The 18,467-nt window shown below is 45.7% G+C and overlaps 1 protein-coding gene across 7 annotated transcripts in view; it reads left to right on the top strand.

Moving 5' to 3' along the window:
• FER (FER tyrosine kinase) overlaps nt 1-14,434 on the top strand; it is a 427,785-nt gene extending 413,351 nt beyond the window's left edge. For all 7 annotated transcript variants that reach the window (XM_062212305.1, XM_062212302.1, XM_062212303.1 and 4 more), the window contains 3 exons: nt 3,201-3,355; nt 8,786-8,908; nt 9,911-14,434. In XM_062212305.1, coding sequence (XP_062068289.1) covers nt 3,201-3,355; nt 8,786-8,908; nt 9,911-10,053 — 421 coding nt within the window. In that variant the 3' untranslated portion in view covers nt 10,054-14,434. The remainder of the gene's footprint in view (nt 1-3,200; nt 3,356-8,785; nt 8,909-9,910) is intronic.
• The last annotated feature ends 4,033 nt before the right edge of the window (nt 14,435-18,467 follow it).

The raw sequence follows: 18,467 nt of genomic DNA, 5'->3' as shown, positions 1-18,467 counted from the left end.
AAGGTCCAAGAGCTACTGAACAATGTAATATCTTAAAGTTAGTGCTTTTAACCACTACTCCATCATGCCCCCAGTAACTACATAACTGCAGGCATAGTGTGCCGTAATAACACGTCATAATTCTCCTCTTTTCATCAGGATATAATAAAGCAAATGAAGGATGCTTCCCTTGTTCCACTGCTTGAGATGTTGGTTTTATGCCATGTTGTAGTTGGAATGAGGACATCCATGCCTTCTTAAAGAGGTTTACTTCTCTTTAGTGCTAACACTTATTTGTGGCTCAGATTTATCCAGACTCAGTGAGAATAGATTTTGCTCAAAAAAAAAAAAAAAAAAAAAAAAGGCAAGTATTTCCCTAACTGCTCTCCTGTGTGAGAGAGAAAACCTAACTTTGTAGAATCAGCTGCAAGCAGCCTCTGACGTCTGGAACACTGGCTCAGCTCCATGGTTCTCAGCTCATGGTTCTCAGCTCATGGTGAACAGCACCCAGTTAGATGCCACTGTTGTGCTTTCCAGAGAGCAAAGAAAATGCCTGCCGACATTGGGTTTCCTGTGTCTGCGCTCTGTTCTCACTTGACCCCTAATTAGCCTGTGTCATGTTGTGTGTGACTTGTAAGACACCTCTGCTTCACACGCAGAAGTTCGACGTTGAATCTTCAAATAAGATTAGTCTGCAGAAGTGAATGAGCCACTTTCAATCCTTTTGACAACAGGCAGCATCTGCCATTATGTGTGCATGTGGCGAGATACTGCTGTCTCTGATACCTCCTGTGAATGACAGCGCCAGCCTATTAGAAGATTTCTCATCTCTGCCTTCCCATAGGAGCCATGGTCTGTAGTACACAGGCTCCTGTTGGCTTGTTCCCTAGCAATTTTGTTCATGAGGAGGCTGGGAACAATAGTGGGTCTCCTGGCGTGTCTGACTCAGGGCCGGGCAACAGTAGGCTTCCAAAGAAGGCAAGAGAGAAAGGCAGAAAGGGCTGTGTCTGCCTTATCTCCAAATTACATTGTCAGCTTCCCGGCCCAGGGGCCATATCTTTGTGCTTACCTCTGTGATACATATTAGAATGTTCAGTGAGTATACATGTGCTGAATGCTTACTGCTTGAAGGACTAAGGTTTTATTTAATTTATAGGTTGTGCCAAAAAGATACATTTCCATTCACTTGAGCTCAATGCAGCCCAAAGGAAGTAGCATTTTCTATAAATTTTATTGACATTGAATTGAAGGTATCTCTAAATTAGCTTTAGGTTGGTCCTCCATAGAGCCATAGTCTTCATTACATAAAGCAAACCTCTAAATTGGTGATAAGGTGAACAAAGTTATGACAACACAGAGTGTATGTAGTTCTAACTTGTAGATGGCACTCTGAAGAAAGTACTAATAAGGAAATCCTGTAATGACTATAATATTGCAGTGAATAGAAATTGGTTCTGATAACAGCTAAGATCATTTGACACACTGACTAGGATTGGGAATTGTATATTGTTGTGCCATTGTACCTCTGTCAGAAAATCAGTTGCCTATATGTATGTGGGTCTATTTCTGATTCCTCTCTATACTGTCTAGTTGAGCTCTGTCTTCCCACCAATGCCAAAGTGTACTCTTAACTGTAGTTTGTGTGTGTGTGCCCCTCTCAAATAAATGCAAATATATTTTTGAATCATACATGTAAATCAATGTAGTTTTTTTTTTTCTGCTTCTGCTATCTGCCTTTATCTTTTTGCTTTTTCTTTTAAGTCTTACTTCAAAGACTAAGACCTCCAGGCATCTTTGCCTTGATCTTGGGGGAAAACAATTCAGTATTGCACTATTAAGTTCGATGTTAGTGGTTAAACTTTTTGCACATACCCTTGGTCAGATTTAGAAGGTTCATCATTCTCTTTTGCTAACAGCATTATCATGAATGGGTGTTGTATTTTGTCCAATGTTTTCTCTGTATCAACTGGAATGATGTGTTTTTACCTCCTATATTCTATTAACATGAGTACCATTGATTACTTTTCCAATGTAGATCAACCTTGCATTACTAGGATAAACCGTATTTGGTTGTTGATGTGTTGTTATTTATTTTATATATTGTTGGAATTGATTTGATAATATTTTGTTTATGGATATTTGGCTCCGTCTTCATGTGGGCTATTTTTGTGTAATCATTTTTATAATTTCTTTGTCGAGCTTTGTGTTAAGAGTTCTGCTGGCCCTATACAAGAAGTTAGGCAATGATCTGATTTTTGAAAAAGTGTATATAATATTGATATTTCTTTCATGAATGTTTGATAGAACTTATTAATGAAATCATTTGATTGGAGTGTCCTTGGGGGCAGATTTGATGCCAAATTGATTTTCATTATTAACACAGAGATGCTTAGATTTCATGTCAGTTTGGGTAAACTGCACTTTCAAGAAATGTATCTAAACTGTCAAATTTGTTGACCTGAATTTTTTCATAATGTCTTATTATTTGCCTTTCAATGTTGGTAGTCAGTAGTATGACTTCTTTTCATTCTTGGTGTTGTTATTTTACATATTTGATACTGGGAATGTTTAAATATTATTTGATATTCATTTTATGTAGACTTTTTTTGCTATATCTGTTTGTGTAATTTTTGAGTGGTTTTTTGCATCGTGTAGGGGTTGCCTGTCTCAGATGCAGTGGGAAGTGTTACCTACCTCTCTGGGACTTCAGCAACTTTCCACCCTTTGGGAAGTTCTAAAGATAGTAGCTACATGTTGCTACTTAAATTCTATTAACTAAAGGTTTATATGGTGAAAACTTGCGTTCCTTAGTCAAGTAGCCACACTGCAAGGGTTCAGTCGTCACATGTAGCTAACGGCTACTAGTGGCCAGCACTGAGAGAGGATACTATTCTGTCAGCACACAAAGTTCTGTTGGGCAGTGGTGCTCTGGGAAAGCCAGTCCAAGGAGAGGCACCGTGATGTGTACTTAGCCTCTCCTCTGTGAGCTCTTTAACCCAGACTCTGAAAAACTAGCATGTGGCCTATTCCTTTGGCAAATATTTACATGGATGATTTTTACCTATGGCAGTAAAGATGGGCAGGACTGGTAACTCACGAGCGCTCTTCAGCTCATTGTAAACCCACTGCAAATGTAAACATGCAAAGTATGGAAGGCATGACAGGGAAGGCGGCTTTCTCTGTGTTGTAATGGGAGTTTTCCATGTCTTCTGGTAACTTAGGGACCTCGCAGCGCGAAACTGCCTGGTCGGTGAAAATAACATCCTGAAAATCAGTGACTTTGGAATGTCTCGTCAAGAGGACGGCGGAGTGTATTCATCTTCTGGCTTAAAGCAGATCCCCATTAAGTGGACGGCCCCAGAAGCTCTTAATTACGGTAAGAACGGACCCTTTTCCTTCAGGGGGAAACAGTGGACTGCGTCAGCACAGAACATTCAGACGCAGTATTACAGGAACACAGTTGAGGTGGAAATGTTCAGACCTTGCATTAGGCATGAGCATAAACTTGCTTCATTCAAATTATGCATCAGACTCCTATATACAGAAGATGGCTAGATTAAAAAGATCAGTGTGCTATGAGCACCTTTAACTATGACATCCTTTTTATCCAAAGATAGGAGTATTGTTAAGAGTCACATAACATACAGAGTAAGGGTTGCTATGGTCCTGGGCCATTTCTTTCGAATGTTGCTCCAGTAACCTCATCTGATGTTGGCTTCCTAAAACATTCAGTCAGTCAATTCTATAGTTTCTCACTCTGACATCGACATAGTTTCTTAGCATGCCAGTTGCCAGAACAGGTATAAATCTTGAGGGAAAAAAGAAATAGGAATTACACTTTAAAGCAGTGGGACTTTTTTTCACTTGAATTTTTATGTGTCATTGTAATTGGAAATAAATGCAGCTTGCATTGTCTGTGGTTGGGATGAAATGGGCCATAATAAGTAAAAGAATTTAAGAAGAAGAGGGGAAAAAAAAAGGATTGGAGTGGGAAGACCAGAGTATACTTCAGTGAAATTAGAAAATAAATTTTCATTAAGAGAAGCAGTATATGGGCCATGATGTATGATTGGGTGCAGTTATATTTTGAATAAAAACATCATAAAATGATTCTCTGATTTAAAATGAAAAATGACTACTTCTTATAAATAACATCACATTTATAAATGCTATAATTTATGACCAAATTAAAGGCAGATATAGCTTTTTGTGAATTGAGTTGTGATTCATGTAACAGAAAATTAACTATTTTAAAGGGAACAATTCATTGACATTTAATATAATGCACAATATTGGGCAACCAGTGTCATTATCTAGTTACAAATCATTTTCTTCACTCGAAACTAGAACCCTGTACCCATGAAGCATTTTCTGCTCATCTCCCCCACCCCCTAGCAACCTCCAGTCTGTGTTTCTGTTTCTGTGAATTTACCTGATCCAGATATTTCATGTAAATGGAATCACATAATATGTGGCTTCTTTGGCTTCACATAATGTTTTTGAGGTTCATCCATTCTGTAGCATATGGCAGTACCTCATTCCTTTTCAAGACTGAATAATGCTCCATTGTATGGCTGTACCACACTTTGTTTATTCATCTATTGATATATATTTGGGCAGTTTTCACCTTCAGGCTATTGTGAATAGTGCCACCCTAGCGTATAAGGGTTTATCAAATACCTATGTTTTCGATTATTCTGGGTCTGTACTCATACTAGGAGTCATATGGTAATTTTTATATTTACCTTTTTGAGGAATTACCAACCGTTTGCCAGACAAAGCTGTAGAATGTATCTGGTTTGGGATGTAATTGGATCAGGTGGGACTGAGCCAGGCACCTCAGATACTAATCCTTACCCTTAGTTTGTCTTCCTGTGTGCCAGAAAGGTTTTTCAAGAGAGTGCAAACCAATTCCACTCTGCCTTCAAAACAAAAGAAGGAGCCAGTGCAGTGGCACGATGGATTAAGCTGCTGCTCGCAACTCCAGCATCCCACCTCAGAGTGCCTGTTCAAGTCCCAGCTGCTTTGCTTCTTACCCAGCCTCCTGCTAATGCAGCCTGGGATGGCTGTGGAAGATGGCCCAGGTGTTTGGGCCCCTTTTACCCAGATGGGATACCAGGATGGAGTTCCTGACTCCTAACTTCGGCCTGGCCTAGACCTCTCTGTTGTGATCACTTGCCGGAGTGAACCAGCAGATGGAAATTACCTATCTCTGTGCCTCTCCTTCTCTCTCTGTCACTCTGCTTTTCAAATCAATAAATCCTTACCTCTACCTCAAAAACAATGAAAAACAAATCCAGAGAAAATGACAGCCCCACTTTGCCCTGCTGTAACCTTTGGTGAGTCTTCTCTGGGATGGTGGTGGTTGTTACATAGCAGAGTAGTCGTAGAAGATAGGATTGTAACACTTGTGTTTACAAAAAAGCTTTCTTTAAATGACAAAATATTTTTAAGCAGCAAGGGAGCTGTAACTAGATTTAAGAATCCTTGAAAACTCACCAGTGAAATCTAGCTCTCTGGAATCTGTTCTCAACCCTGTTGGCCACTTCCTCTATGCTATATAGCCTTTAGAAGTCCTCTCACTGTGAAATAGTTATGCCAAGAAAAATTCTTTCTCTTGATCAGTGTGTATTTTAAATTTCAAGTTGACCAAACTACAATTCAAAGTTCTAATTTCAGAACCCTCTAACAGCCAGAACAAAAGCATTTTAAGTAATAAGTATGAAGATTTTTGTTTTAATTAATTAATTTGAGAGACAGAAAAAGAGACAGTAGGCTCCCGTCTGCTGGTTCGCTGTCCAAATGCCTGCAGCAGCCTGGCCAAAGCCAGGAACACAATCCAAGTCTCCTACAAGGCGGCAGGAACCCAATCTCTTGATCCATGCCTGCTTCCTCGTAGAGTCCGCACTGGCAGGAAGCTGGAGGCTAGAGTTAGAGCTGGGTACTCCAGTTTGGAACTCAGGCATCGTAACCACTAAGCCAAGTGCCCACTCCAGCGTGAGAGTTTTAGGTTGGCAGCAAGGGGCATTTTCAACATTAACTGTGCAAGGTGCAGAAGAGTGCAGATGACAAGGAAGGAGGTGTTTGTTCTAAGAATGAGGAAGAAGTTTACAGTACTTCTCACTCAGTCTGCTGACGGAGCTCCTGAGTGAGTCTCCCAGCCTCCTGGCAGCCCTGGGAAGCTGTTTTAGTTCTCAGAGGCCACAGTTACCTAAGGTTGGCTCCACATGCCAGCGCTGGTTTAAACAAGTGCAAACACGAAGATCTTGTGCAAGTCTGTCTTCTTATACTTCTTTCATGCTTTAGTTAGATGTAATGTTGAGACTGGTGGTAATATTTTACCTGAGTTCCAAGGGCTCACTGACTCTTTTCTTCCCTCTTGCCCCAGAGGAGGTGAGATACATCGCCCAAGTTGCCCAGGAGGACAGGGAGAATGAAGACCATCTCTGGGACAAGAATCTCCCAGAACCTTTGGCACAGGGCTCTAGGGTTAATTTTATATATTTATTTTTTTTGTCATTCCTATCTTTTGTTCTAATCAAGCAAGATTAAAGGGCATACAATGAAATAGAAGTCCCTCTCCCTATCTCTAGCCACATAATTCCTCCTCCTGGAAGTAATTCTTTTTATCATACTCTCATGTTCTCAGAGGTTTCTTAGCCATTTATTTGTATATATCTCCCCCAAAACACACACACACACACACACAAATAGCCTGTTTGTGTCCATTGCTAACTCATTAGTCACAGCTGTCACCTAAGGTTCTGTGTTTATACCAGGCAAACAGAATACCAATCTCCAGCTAAGAAGTAAAGTGCCCTGCTTACCAATTGTGGAAAAGACGTGTTTCCATTGTCACGTGGTTACTTTGTACCCTCCATGTAATTAGGGCATTGCCTCTAAGGATGCTGTGAAATGCTAGGGAGGCAGGTTTTTGCAGAGGGGAGCCCTGGATTACCCATCAGCACCAGGCTCCCCTACCAATTACGTCATGAGCTGCAGGACCTTGCCGTGCCCAGCTCTCTCTGTCTATATTTCCTAATTTATAAGATGAGAGTCATGGTACCATCCCCCTACGAGGATCACATGAGAGATGGAGAAATGGCAAGACACAATACAGTTGTGTTACTGACAAGATTATGGATTTAAGCCATAAGCTTTCATTTTCAGAATGTAACTTTGGCTTATACCGTTCTTGATCTGAGCCCAGGTATTATCTCAAAATATAAGACATTTGACTCTCTATAACTTAGGCTTTTTTAAGAATCATTTGTAACTTGTAGCTCTTGAATGACTCTCATGAAACGTATTAAATTACTGGATGCCAAACATGAAGAGAGTTGATATGCAGACAAGAAAGCTAATCTTCCTTCCAAACAGCACCGTCAGTGTCCGTAATTACTGTCTGCTAAGGAGGAAGCTAACTCACACAGCTGGGGCTGACAGCAGGCACACTCCCCACCCAGAGCAGGGACAATAGCATAGGCTTATCCCTTCTCACATTACTGTTTCCAAGAGAGAAAAGCCCATGCTACCTTAAAGGAGCCCAACATTTTGGTAGAGGGGCATTTGAAAATCCCAGCATAGCAGAGTTAAGGTAGATAAGAGGGACAGAAAATGAAATCATTTAAGAAATCTTTAACAGCATTAAATCTGGTTATGATGATACATGGAAAGTTAAATAAAACTACAAATATGGTGGGAAAGTCTTGGGAACTCAGCCCCTTGGAGCCTAGAAAGGACTTTTAGCTTCCCCTCCTTGATCCCACATCCATGTCCAGAAGATGGCTTGTGTGGAAGTTTAATCTCTGAGTGTGCTTCTCTAGAAAAATCCCAAGATCCCAGCTCATGTAGCTCAGTAAAACAGGTGCACCACGGTACTTTGACAAAATGAGGCACCATGTAATTTAAAGAAGCCGTTTTTATCAGCCAGCTATGTTAATTTCCACCCTATTCAAAACACAGAGAAAAATATGATTTCCGTAAATGAAACTATGAGTGAGGAAAATGAGACCTTTAAGCATGTAAGAATATCTGTAAACAGTGATGAGTAAAAAATTGAAGTTAAGAAACTTTCCTTATTGCTTTAAGTTTGTTTGTAATTTTAGTAGATAGAAAATGATGCAGGCAGAAGACAAAATTGCAGGAATCCAACTATTTAATCTCTAAGGCATTGATGTGTACAAAATGTGTGTCTTCTTTATCAAAGCCATCCATCTCACTCAGATAGTATAGGCAAAGTAAGCCGGTGTGCTGGCTGGATTTTTGTTCATGGTAGGGAAGGGAGGGGAGCGATTTTGTAGCTGGTTTGATTAAACCAGCAGCCTGAAGACTGTTCATTTCATTGGTGATATAGTTTCTTTTAAAGATTTATTTATGTATTTGCAAGTCGGAGCTACAGAGAGGTGGGCGGGGAGCCCTGCGGGAGACAGAATCTTCCATCCATTGGTGCACTCCTCAAATGGCCACAATAGCCAGGTTAAAGCCAGGAGCTTCATCCAGGTCTCCCTTGTGGATAGCAAGTGCCCAAGCACTTGGACTATCTTCCGCTGCTTTCCCCGGGCCACTAACAAGGAGCTGGATTGGAAGTGGAGCAGCCAGGACACGGACTGGCACACATGGGATGCTGGCATCACCAGCTACACCACATGCTGTTAGTAATGTCATTTGTACTAGGATGTCAAAGCAGTGAAGAGAACAGGACCCTTTGGGTTAAATGTGTTGCTATGTGGCTGACATTGACCTACAGATGGTCACTGCTTGTCTACTGGGCCTTACCTGGGTGTGTTTGTTGTTCCCCTGCTAGGGAGATACAGCTCTGAGAGTGACGTGTGGAGCTTTGGCATCCTCCTCTGGGAGACATTCAGCTTAGGAGTCTGTCCTTACCCTGGAATGACAAACCAACAAGCGCGAGAGCAAGTGGAAAGAGGTGAGCCACAGACCCGGGACTAGCGTGCTGGTGACGTGGCCAGGACGGGGGCCTGCAGTACTGTTTGGGTGCCGAAGTGCAGAGCAGGGGTGTGAGATCCACTGCTCCTGAGCCGCAGGGATGCTGGGCCGCTGATCCATGGCCCCACGCACATGTGCATTGGAAAGGATTCCCACACTTTAACAAGAGACAGCTGGAGGCTTCGCTTGCGGCCCTCCCTGCCTCCCTGAACCCAGAGTTGTGCCAACCAGGTCTTCAAAGAAGCAGTTAGGGGGTCTTCCCCACTTCCCGCATTTTGTTCTCTGCCAGGTAATCCCCTTAGTAACCTTGCAGATGGAGACGGTTTTGAGATTTTTGGTGACACTTCTTGAAGAAGCCCTGTGGTGTTGCCAGGTCAGTGGGGGGGGGGGGGGGGGACGGGTAGCTGAGGATGGGGACACTGACAAACACCTGGGAGGTCCACAGCTGGCGGCCAAGAAGAAGCTGTGGCTAAGTGGCAGTGCCCTAGCACAGGCTCCACAGAGAGCAGGGGTGCAGGAAGGTGCCTTCCTACCCCTCTCCCTCCCTCCTCCACACGCTGCCACAGCTTAGACTGGGACAGAGTCTGACCCCCAGTCATTTCCTGTCGCCGTGAGCTGTGGTGTCTATGAACGCCTCATCCGGTCTTCACCCTCAAAACCAGATTGAATAGAGATGATCTTTCCAAAAACTGCCCACAGCATCTACTTCTAAAAGCAGATGCTTAGAGCAACTGAAATGCACTTATCCATGCCAGATGTTACACATACATGAACAAATGAACAGACCAAAAAACGTGTTCTTGAGATTCCCCCAAGTGCATAGCTCTGTGGTGTTGAGTTCTGTGTCACCTGCGGGAGGAGACATCGGTGTTCCAGCAGTGGGTTTGTTCCCTCCATCGTACACCCATAAACTGCCCCGTGCCCTGTGTGAACCCTGCACCTGACCACCATTCTCCATCCTGTTCTTCCCGCGGGCCTTCAGGATACCGGATGTCAGCCCCCCAGCACTGTCCGGAAGACATCTCTAAGATCATGATGAAGTGTTGGGATTATAAGCCTGAAAACCGCCCCAAGTTCAGTGAACTTCAGAAAGAGCTCACCATCATCAAGAGGAGACTCTCATAGGGACGGGCCGGCGCCGGTGGCCCAGTAACAACCGCCTGACACCTTGTTCCCTGCAGCCAGTCTTCTAAGGTGATTGGTTTTCTATTAACTGGGTTTCTAAAAACATGTTCCACTCTAAAAAAAAAAAAAAAAAAAAAAAAAGTCAGAAGCAAATCTGTTCTGGACACAGACCTCCCGCCAAGGGCTTTCTTAGCTAGCCACAGCCGTCCTGCCACTCGAAGCTTCTAACTAGAGCACGGGCGCCGGGCGTGGGAAGGGCGTGAGGCTGCCTTTGCACACCCAGGGCCGCTGGTTTCTGGCAGACGTCTTCTCCGGGCGCGGGGCGTGGGCCGCCACGCTCCGCCATGGACCCTGCGCCCTTGGTGCTAAAAGTCGCACGGGGCCCGCCGCAGCGGGCTTTTCAGGCCGCCAAAGCCAGATTATCCCTGCAAAGGAAATCTAACATCGGGAACTGGCTGGGCCTCCCGGGGCCTGTCTTTGTTTTCCTGCCAGACACGGAAGCCCAGCGTGAGACTCCCGGTGCTCCTGCATTCTTCCTAAGGTTCTCTTCTCCCTCCTCCTGGCGTGGACGCCAGAACCCCGGGCCCCAAGTTAGAGCCCCAAGTTAGATGCTCTCCCGGGAGGGTGGGGCGGCCAGTGGGCGGGCGGCGCGCAGGGCAGGCAGCTCTGGGCGCTGGGTGATCCAACAGAGAAGGAAGGGAAGCCACAGTCTGCCTCCTCCTCAGAGCGACGCCTTTACAAACACACACACGTCCATGCGAGCTTTGCAGTATGCGGTCTGAATTCACAAGAACAGGTTCTGTTCAGGAACTCTTAGACAAGAGTAACAAAAACGTATCTGGACACACTACACAGCCCAAATCCACAGAAACACCAGCAATACATCTGCTTGAGTACCTCCACCCCAGAGGAGGCAACCAGAATGTAATTCTCTTTCTTTGTACCGCTTTTGGGAGCTGTCAGAATTTCCTGATTCCAAACACATGTGTGTGTGTGTCCATACAGATGTGCACAGTGCACACACACACACACTACCAGGGTGCAGGGCAGGTGGGTGGTTTGGAAGTCAAGTGAATAGTAAGAGGAAAAGACCTATGCACAGCCCTCCTGTTCCCACTCTCCCCCTCCCTTTGATCACCTTCGTGATGACTTGGTCTCCGTGTGTTGGAAGAGCTTCCCTCCCCAGCTGTGTGCGACCCCTGAGTGTCATTGCACAGCCCTCACACCAGTGCTTCAGAGCATAAAGGTGTTCTGAAGACAAAAATGACTGGAGTCTGTCATTTCAGCCTCCTTGCAGAGTTTTTCCACCGTTAGTGGCTAATCCATTTAGACCCCAATGAGATCGTAATCAAGTTTCCCTTAAAAACATGTTGTGATATACAAGGCAACTTCATTTGATTCAGCATGACTCCCCCTTCTTTCAAGTCTTGTGAGTAAATGGACCTTTCTCTTGATGGCACATACCATGGTAGATCCAAGCCGGGATTCTTGAATTAAGTGCTGTGGTCTTCAGGCACCTGCCAGCCTTCAGAAGTAAGAACAAGATGAGACATCTGTACCCCTTTCATATTTCCAAGTGAAGCTCTGTTTGTAACATTCTTTGTTTAAAGAAAGCAGTCTTCCATCACTTAGCAGCCTCAGTGCCAAGCTCTCGGGAAAGAGAGAGAATGATGGTTTTGGGTTTAATTTTCTGAACAAGACCTGAAGCTTAATCCTTGCATTCTGGCATAAAGAATGAACATGGCATTGATATTTCACTCATCCAGGCTGTTGGAATTTGCAATTCACATCATAACTCTGTGCTTAAATTAAAAAGCTTTGCAAAACATCATGACATCTGCAGCATTTAAATTCTATTTTATGCTTTGTCCCAAAGCAGGCAGTGGTACAGTTCAAGATTAATAACTCATTGGGAGTCTTTCAAGATCTTATCAGTTGTATGGAATATTAAATTTGATATAGGCACATGCATTAAGAAAAGCTTCTGCAAACCATTTTTTACTGTTAATTTTGTTGTGCATGGAGCATAATTTATTCACCCCTTCTGTCACTGATAATTATTGGGATTATGTACTTTAGGAAGCTAATCCATACCCCAAAAGCACACACATACTGTTCTGAATTCCCAAGTTTATGTAGGGGAAGGAGCTTTCACAAACACACGAAATCCTGAGGCTTGTGTAGTAAGACAACAGTTGTAACCACAGTTGTCACTGGTCTGGATGTGATTGAGTCTGGTCACCAATCTTTGTTAACAGATTATCCAAGAGTTGCACTACTGTCTAGTTCCTCTCATATTATCGTACATGTATTTATTGGGCGGGGCATGGGGGACGGTCAACACAGGCAGTCCAGCTTTCACTTGCATTTTTTTTTCTACCTTAACTCACCAAGGAGCCTTTCTTTGTAAGAAATATGTCGGTAGCACATCATTTTACCCTGTGTTCCCAACATGTGAAACCTAAAATGAATTTCATGTTCCACATAGTCGAAGATTTCTTCCCAAAGCCAAATAGTTATAAAGCATTAACAAGTTTGGCTGAACATTTTGGAAACGGGTCTCAGATTACTGTTTAAACTCCCAGGGTCAGTATGGGCACTGGTCCTCCCCACCCCCAGAGGGCGCTGTTTCAGCCCCAAGACAAGGTTGCACCAGGAGTGCAGTTGTGTGAGGTGCTATTCAGTGCACAGTTCCCACTTGTTTCCCTTTTTTAGGGTTATTTTGAAAAGAAAAGAAAATGTTCTATCGTTGAGATACTTTTAATTTCCTTTACACCACAACATGGTCTTCCTGTCTATGTTATATTTTATATTCGCTTCACCGTGTGGGCTTTTAAAGTCTGATTAGAGCCACTGCCATCACTAAGGCTTCCCAATACTGGTGTCAGACTGTGGCAAGCAGAAGGTGTTGTAGTGTAACGTGAAGGGTCTTCAGGAAGACCACAGAAAATGGAATTGAATGATACCTTTATTTTGGTGGAAAACTCTGAAATCCTTGCACAGTTGTTTCAAATTGTGCATTTTTGCAAACTTTTTGAAGACTGCTTGTCTAAGCCACACACCCAGGCCCTTGCGGTGGGCTGAGCAGCGCTTAGAACACAGCGACGCACGCCAGCACTGTTCGGAGCTGTTTCAGTCGCACCACTGTCTGGTTAGTTCCTGTGAGCACCAGGGGTTTGAAGAGTGTGCCCGAACACCCGACTCAGTATCCAGTGCATGCATTGTTTCGTGGCCACGGTCCTCTGCTAGCTTCTGGAAAGGGGTTCTCACCCCACCCTCCCTGGGGCCGCAGCAGACTGGGTGGGGGTTCTGAGGCCTGGAAGGACTGGCTCTCCCACGGAGAGGCCAGCTTGCACAAAACACAGCCCTGCACAAGAAAAAGAGCCCCAGGCGTTTGTTCTGTGGTAGTACCTTCATTAAATGGAATCAAAGATTTTATGTGAAAGTGAATCCCTATTACGTTGCCATTATACTATTAAGTTAGCATGAAAGTTTACCATTAAAATAAAGTGTTACCTCTATTATTAATAACTGATTTTTTTAGTACCTGTCAAAATCGTTTGACTCAATATTTTAATTTTATTTATTTGTCTCCGTTTTGGTTAGTTTGCTGCCAAGTCTGAATACACTTTCAGTTGGGAGAACTCACAACAGAATATTTATTTCTGCAAAAGAAGATACTGCCATGTAAAAAGTCAGATTCCATGCACCAGGATTACCTACTTGAAGGAGATAGTGCTATAGTCCTAGGATCCCCTCCTCTAAAGCCTAATGCAAGTGTGCACACTAGGCACCTTGGCCACAGCTCCACTTACGGAAACAGTAGCCCGTGACAGCCGCCGGCTGCCTGACTCGAGTCCGAGATTACACTCTGCCCTGTCAAGTGCAGGCGTTGAGAACCACTTTGCTCCCTAAGAATGTCGGAGATTCTTGGGCGGTGGGGAAATCCCAGGAACCGCACCAGAGGCTGGAGGCAGGCTGAGAAGGGGCGGGGCCAGGCCCAAGGCAGCGGAGGGCAGGGCAGAGCCCAGCATTCTGGGGCTGGAGTTGGCAGCCCTGCAGGCAGTCTGGGAAAGCTGAAGCGGAACAAAGACTTGAACAGTGTCCCCACGAAACCTGAGGAAGACTATGCTGTGAGGCCAGAGCCTGTCCTGCAGGAAATTAAAATGCCATCAGGGCGAGAAGAGGCGAAAGGGCCCCTGGCAGGTGCAGGCCCTCCCGGGAGCAAACTCCCCTGCTCTCCCTGCAGTCTGAGCAGTTCCCACCCCTGCTCAGTGGTGGCGCTGCGCGGCGCTCATGGCTTCGCTTAGTGGTGTTCCCGGGCTTCCAAGGAGATCACCCGAGTCTCTCTAGGATTGCATTAGCGATAGTTCGTGTTTCTTAAACTAAGGTCACCGGTTATTCATATTTTACTGGAAACTTTGGGCTTAGCGGGAGCTAAAGTCTCCTAAAGGAGCAACCTGACTTCCCTTTTCATTGAGGTGAGCCCAGGGCTGCGGCTACCTCTAGGGAGGGGCTGCACGGAGCCCTGCTCAGGGGTGACCTCAGACCCAGCAGGGAGATGGGAAGAGCTCAGCTCGGGAGCAGGGTTCCTTGGTTGTCCTGTGACACTGGAGGGAACGGAGTCTCAGGAACATCCCAAAGCCAACCAGTGCACAGCATGGCTGCGGCGAGAGAGAAAGGGACAGCAGAGAGGAAGGCAGGGAGAGAAGCCAAGCAGCAAGAACACCCCACTGCAGAGTGTGGCCTCCCAGCTGAGGCCCACGGCGTCAGGAAGGGAAGCCGGTCCTCGAAGGAGCTTTGAGGGCTTTCCTGCTCCCCTTAGAGGTGTTACACACTTCGCAATGCCTGCAGGTTTCTTAAAGGGCACTGAGTGGAGAGTAGCTTGGTTTTCTGTATACACCCTGTACTCTCCAGAGGCAGCCACTGTTGAATCCGAGTCACCCTCCTTGCCTTTTCAGTAAGGCCGCAGACACGACGCTGGTTCACTCCGTTCCCCAGGCTTCCAGTGGGAAGCACGCCCAGTGCCAGGGCAGCCAGGATGGCAGAGACGTTGCTGGCGAAGCTCCACTTTTCCATTTTATTAGAGAAAACCTACCTTGCAGCCGTCTGTAGTTGTGACAGGAAGACAAATCTAGCTTCCCTCCTTGCCAACAAACTTGAAGAACCTCAGCACTCAGCTGTTTGGGATCCACTCCAAAGCCTTGACTTCCTAAACTAGTTCCCAGCCTTCCCCATTGAGCCGGCAAGGTGCAGGTGTAGTAGCAAGTGTGACAGTACTTCCAGAACTTCATGCTTCCCCTCAGTTTCAGGCGTTGCAGAAGCTTCTCTTGAGAATCTGAGACATCCGACCCAGTTAACATTGGTAGGTGCTGGTTTTCTGGTCTTTGTTTTTGACTTCTGACTAGTGTTTTTCTTTTCTCATCTTCAGTCTTGTAATTTTTCGCTTTGCCAAAGCAGAAAAGCCTTTATCACCGGTTTATGTCTGGCAATGCCACGATTGGCCTCCACCAGAGTTTCTCATGGGGTGCTCGGGGGCCCCTGCCTTAGACGGACCTCCCAGGCACTGACTGAGCAAGGCTGCGACACACCTAGAAGGGGAGAGGCCCAGTGGTGGTGGGTGCCGCATAGACTACTAAGACTTCCGGCTCTAGTCCTGGCTGTAGAGACAGGGTGAGCGGGTGGCAGGTGTGCTGTGAGTGGCACTAGCAGCAGAGGCTCTTGGGAGATACTCTGGGGACAGCAAGGTGAGCAGCCTGTGGACCTGCCCAACTCACAGATCAGGTGAGCGCCCCTCAGAGAACCACCACTAACAATAGTCATTTGTCCTTCACCCCCGCACATAGTCAGTTCTTCCTCCCCACCGTGCGATGCCAATGCTTCTGTTGTATCCTTCACGCTCCTCTTACCACCACGTCTGAAGCTATTTCAGTTATGCAATGTTAAGGGGTTTTTCCATAATTTCAGGAAAGAGGGGAACAAATAGGAAGCCTTGAGTTCAAAACAAGCCAGCCTACCTAGAGGTACCGACCGCAGGCACCTCTGTATGAAAACATCAGTGCTACCCTGACGGTCGACCAGAGCAGTGTCCTTGCTAAAGAGCCAGCATCGCACCTGGTGTTCTACTTGCGGGCAGCGTCCTCAGTATCAGAACAAAGCACATTCCAGATGCCGCAGCAAGAAGCCAGATTTTGAACGATAGCCCTCAAAGCAAACCACAGGAACACCACTCTACCCTTTGTTGTCAGTTTAAAACACCCTTCCGGGTCATCAGATCACACATCACACCTGAGTCAGTGGGCACTGTCACAAGATAAATGTAAGATGACCGTAGAAAGGAAACCTCAGTTCCCACATGGGAGCAGCAAAAACCCGAATATGAAAAGCAATTGCATATGAGCCCAAACTCCCATTGTTAATATTTCCTTCATGTAGCTCTTGTCAAATAGTGCAGCCTTGGGGGTCTTCTTTCGAATTGCCAGAACAATCTTTATAAAGCAGAAAACTAAATTCCCTCCCCTAGTGGGACCTCAGATCTCTCAGAGCCCTGTATTCAAAACCCTAGGAGCTGGAAACAGGTCTGGAATCCATTATTAATGAGCCCCTCCTTTAAGGCACCATCGGCAGTCTGCCAGCTACCAGCGCATGCTTTTGCTTATTTTTAAACCCAGCCAGAAAACAAAACAACAAAAAAGAACCACCCCCTTACATAGGAATTCTCTGACAGATCATTTGACTGGCTAGACACACATGCGCCTGTGTGCTCTGCGGTGCGCCGGGCTGCCGTGGACAAGTGCCGGGGGCCGTGCACGGTCGGACTGCTTTCTCCTCCCTGCGAGGACAGCAGTTCTTGGATTTAGACAGTGGGACGCTGTGGACGCCCACCCCCTGCCAGCTGGAACTGTTTGCTTCAGCTGTGATCAGAGGACCCATTCCAACAGAAGCACACTCGCGTGTCCCGCTACCTCCTTAGATTGCAGGCCCTCCACTGTGTTTTTTTGGCTTCGGTGCCAAATAGGTTGTTTCACGAGGTTCACCTGATCTCCCGTAACAAGGATACCTTCTAAGTGTTGATTCTAAAGCCAGCCCCACATGTAGATCCAGGTATGAAAGCAAAACCAAACAGAAAGGAAACTGGTAGGGAGGGAGCTCATGTACTCCAAATCCATGACCAAAGTACCCACAGGCATGAGACTCCCTTTGCCATGCTGAGCCCCAGGCACTCACTCCACAGGACAGCACCTCATCCCACCTGCGGCCCTGTAGAGGCAGACTCTACGGGGCCAGGTGCATTCTTTCACGGGCCACTTCTGCTCCTCAACCTTCAGGAACCCCTGAGGTCTCCCCCTGAAGCAGCCTCCTTGGCTGCTCGTGCGTACGTACATTCAATTAGGTGGCCTGATGGAGCAGCTCAGTATAGTGCAGGTCGGTGGTGGTGCGCGCTCTGCTCACTTTCGTGTCGCACCCTCTGTGTGTCTGTGTTTCCTTGGTTTACTCCGGCTTCTCCAGGTGACCACCCTAAGAAAGCAGAACCCACTGAAGTGAGAGTCAGCACTACCACATGGGAGAAAGAAAGGCGGAGCGCATAGAGAATAACACCAGGTTGTCAGAGTCCCAGGAATAGCCCTGACTTTCTCAGGAACCTAAGCAAATTGAAAGCGAGGATAAAACATACGTACGCACGGTGCCACGGCCACCTGACCATTTTCCTGGCACAGCCCCGCAGCGAGTGGGCTGTGCAGATGGAATTCTCTGAGTTGTTTGCTCTCCCTTTAACAGAAGCTGAGTCCAGGGTGAGGGCTGGGGATGGGGCCTGCCCTCAGCCCCCTGCAGCATTCTGTGCAAAGCCATCCTGTGGTTTACAAAGGTTTCTTTTAGTGCCAACGTATGGTCAGTTTCATGTCAGGTTAAAGCACCTTTTGCTGTTGTTTTAAAATAATATATTTGTGAAGTGGGTAAAAGAAACACTGGAAATTGGGTGCGTCTTCTGACACGTGCACGTGTAAAATGTACAAACCAGGCCTTGGGGAGGGAGGTTATCTGGCTTTGTAAACGCGTTTTTGAAAATGAATGAGCGCTAAATAGATAAAGCAGTTAGCCTGTTACCATTTTTCATGCAATCTGTATTTAACACTTATTTATTTGTCAGTTTTTACATTCAGAAGAAATTCGCTCTGGACTTTGGCTAACACTATAGGGTGTTTGTTTTCTATCTTTTTTAAAGACATGGTGTCATCATTTTTGTAAACTTGGACCATTGTGGAATAGCCTCCTCTTCTCCACCAGACCAGCTACCACTCGTGGGTCTGCAGAACCTCTTTTTACTGTATTCTTATAATAAATGTCCAATATTTGTAGCAAACCGTGCCTGGGCTTGTTTCATCTTTTCATCGTGTTTGTATTTCTTTTCCTTT

This window comes from Lepus europaeus, chromosome 15, assembly GCF_033115175.1.
Source record: "Lepus europaeus isolate LE1 chromosome 15, mLepTim1.pri, whole genome shotgun sequence".
Classification (NCBI taxonomy): domain Eukaryota; kingdom Metazoa; phylum Chordata; class Mammalia; order Lagomorpha; family Leporidae; genus Lepus; species Lepus europaeus.
Note: the sequence above shows the minus strand (reverse complement) of the source record. Positions and strands in the feature narration are given on the sequence as shown.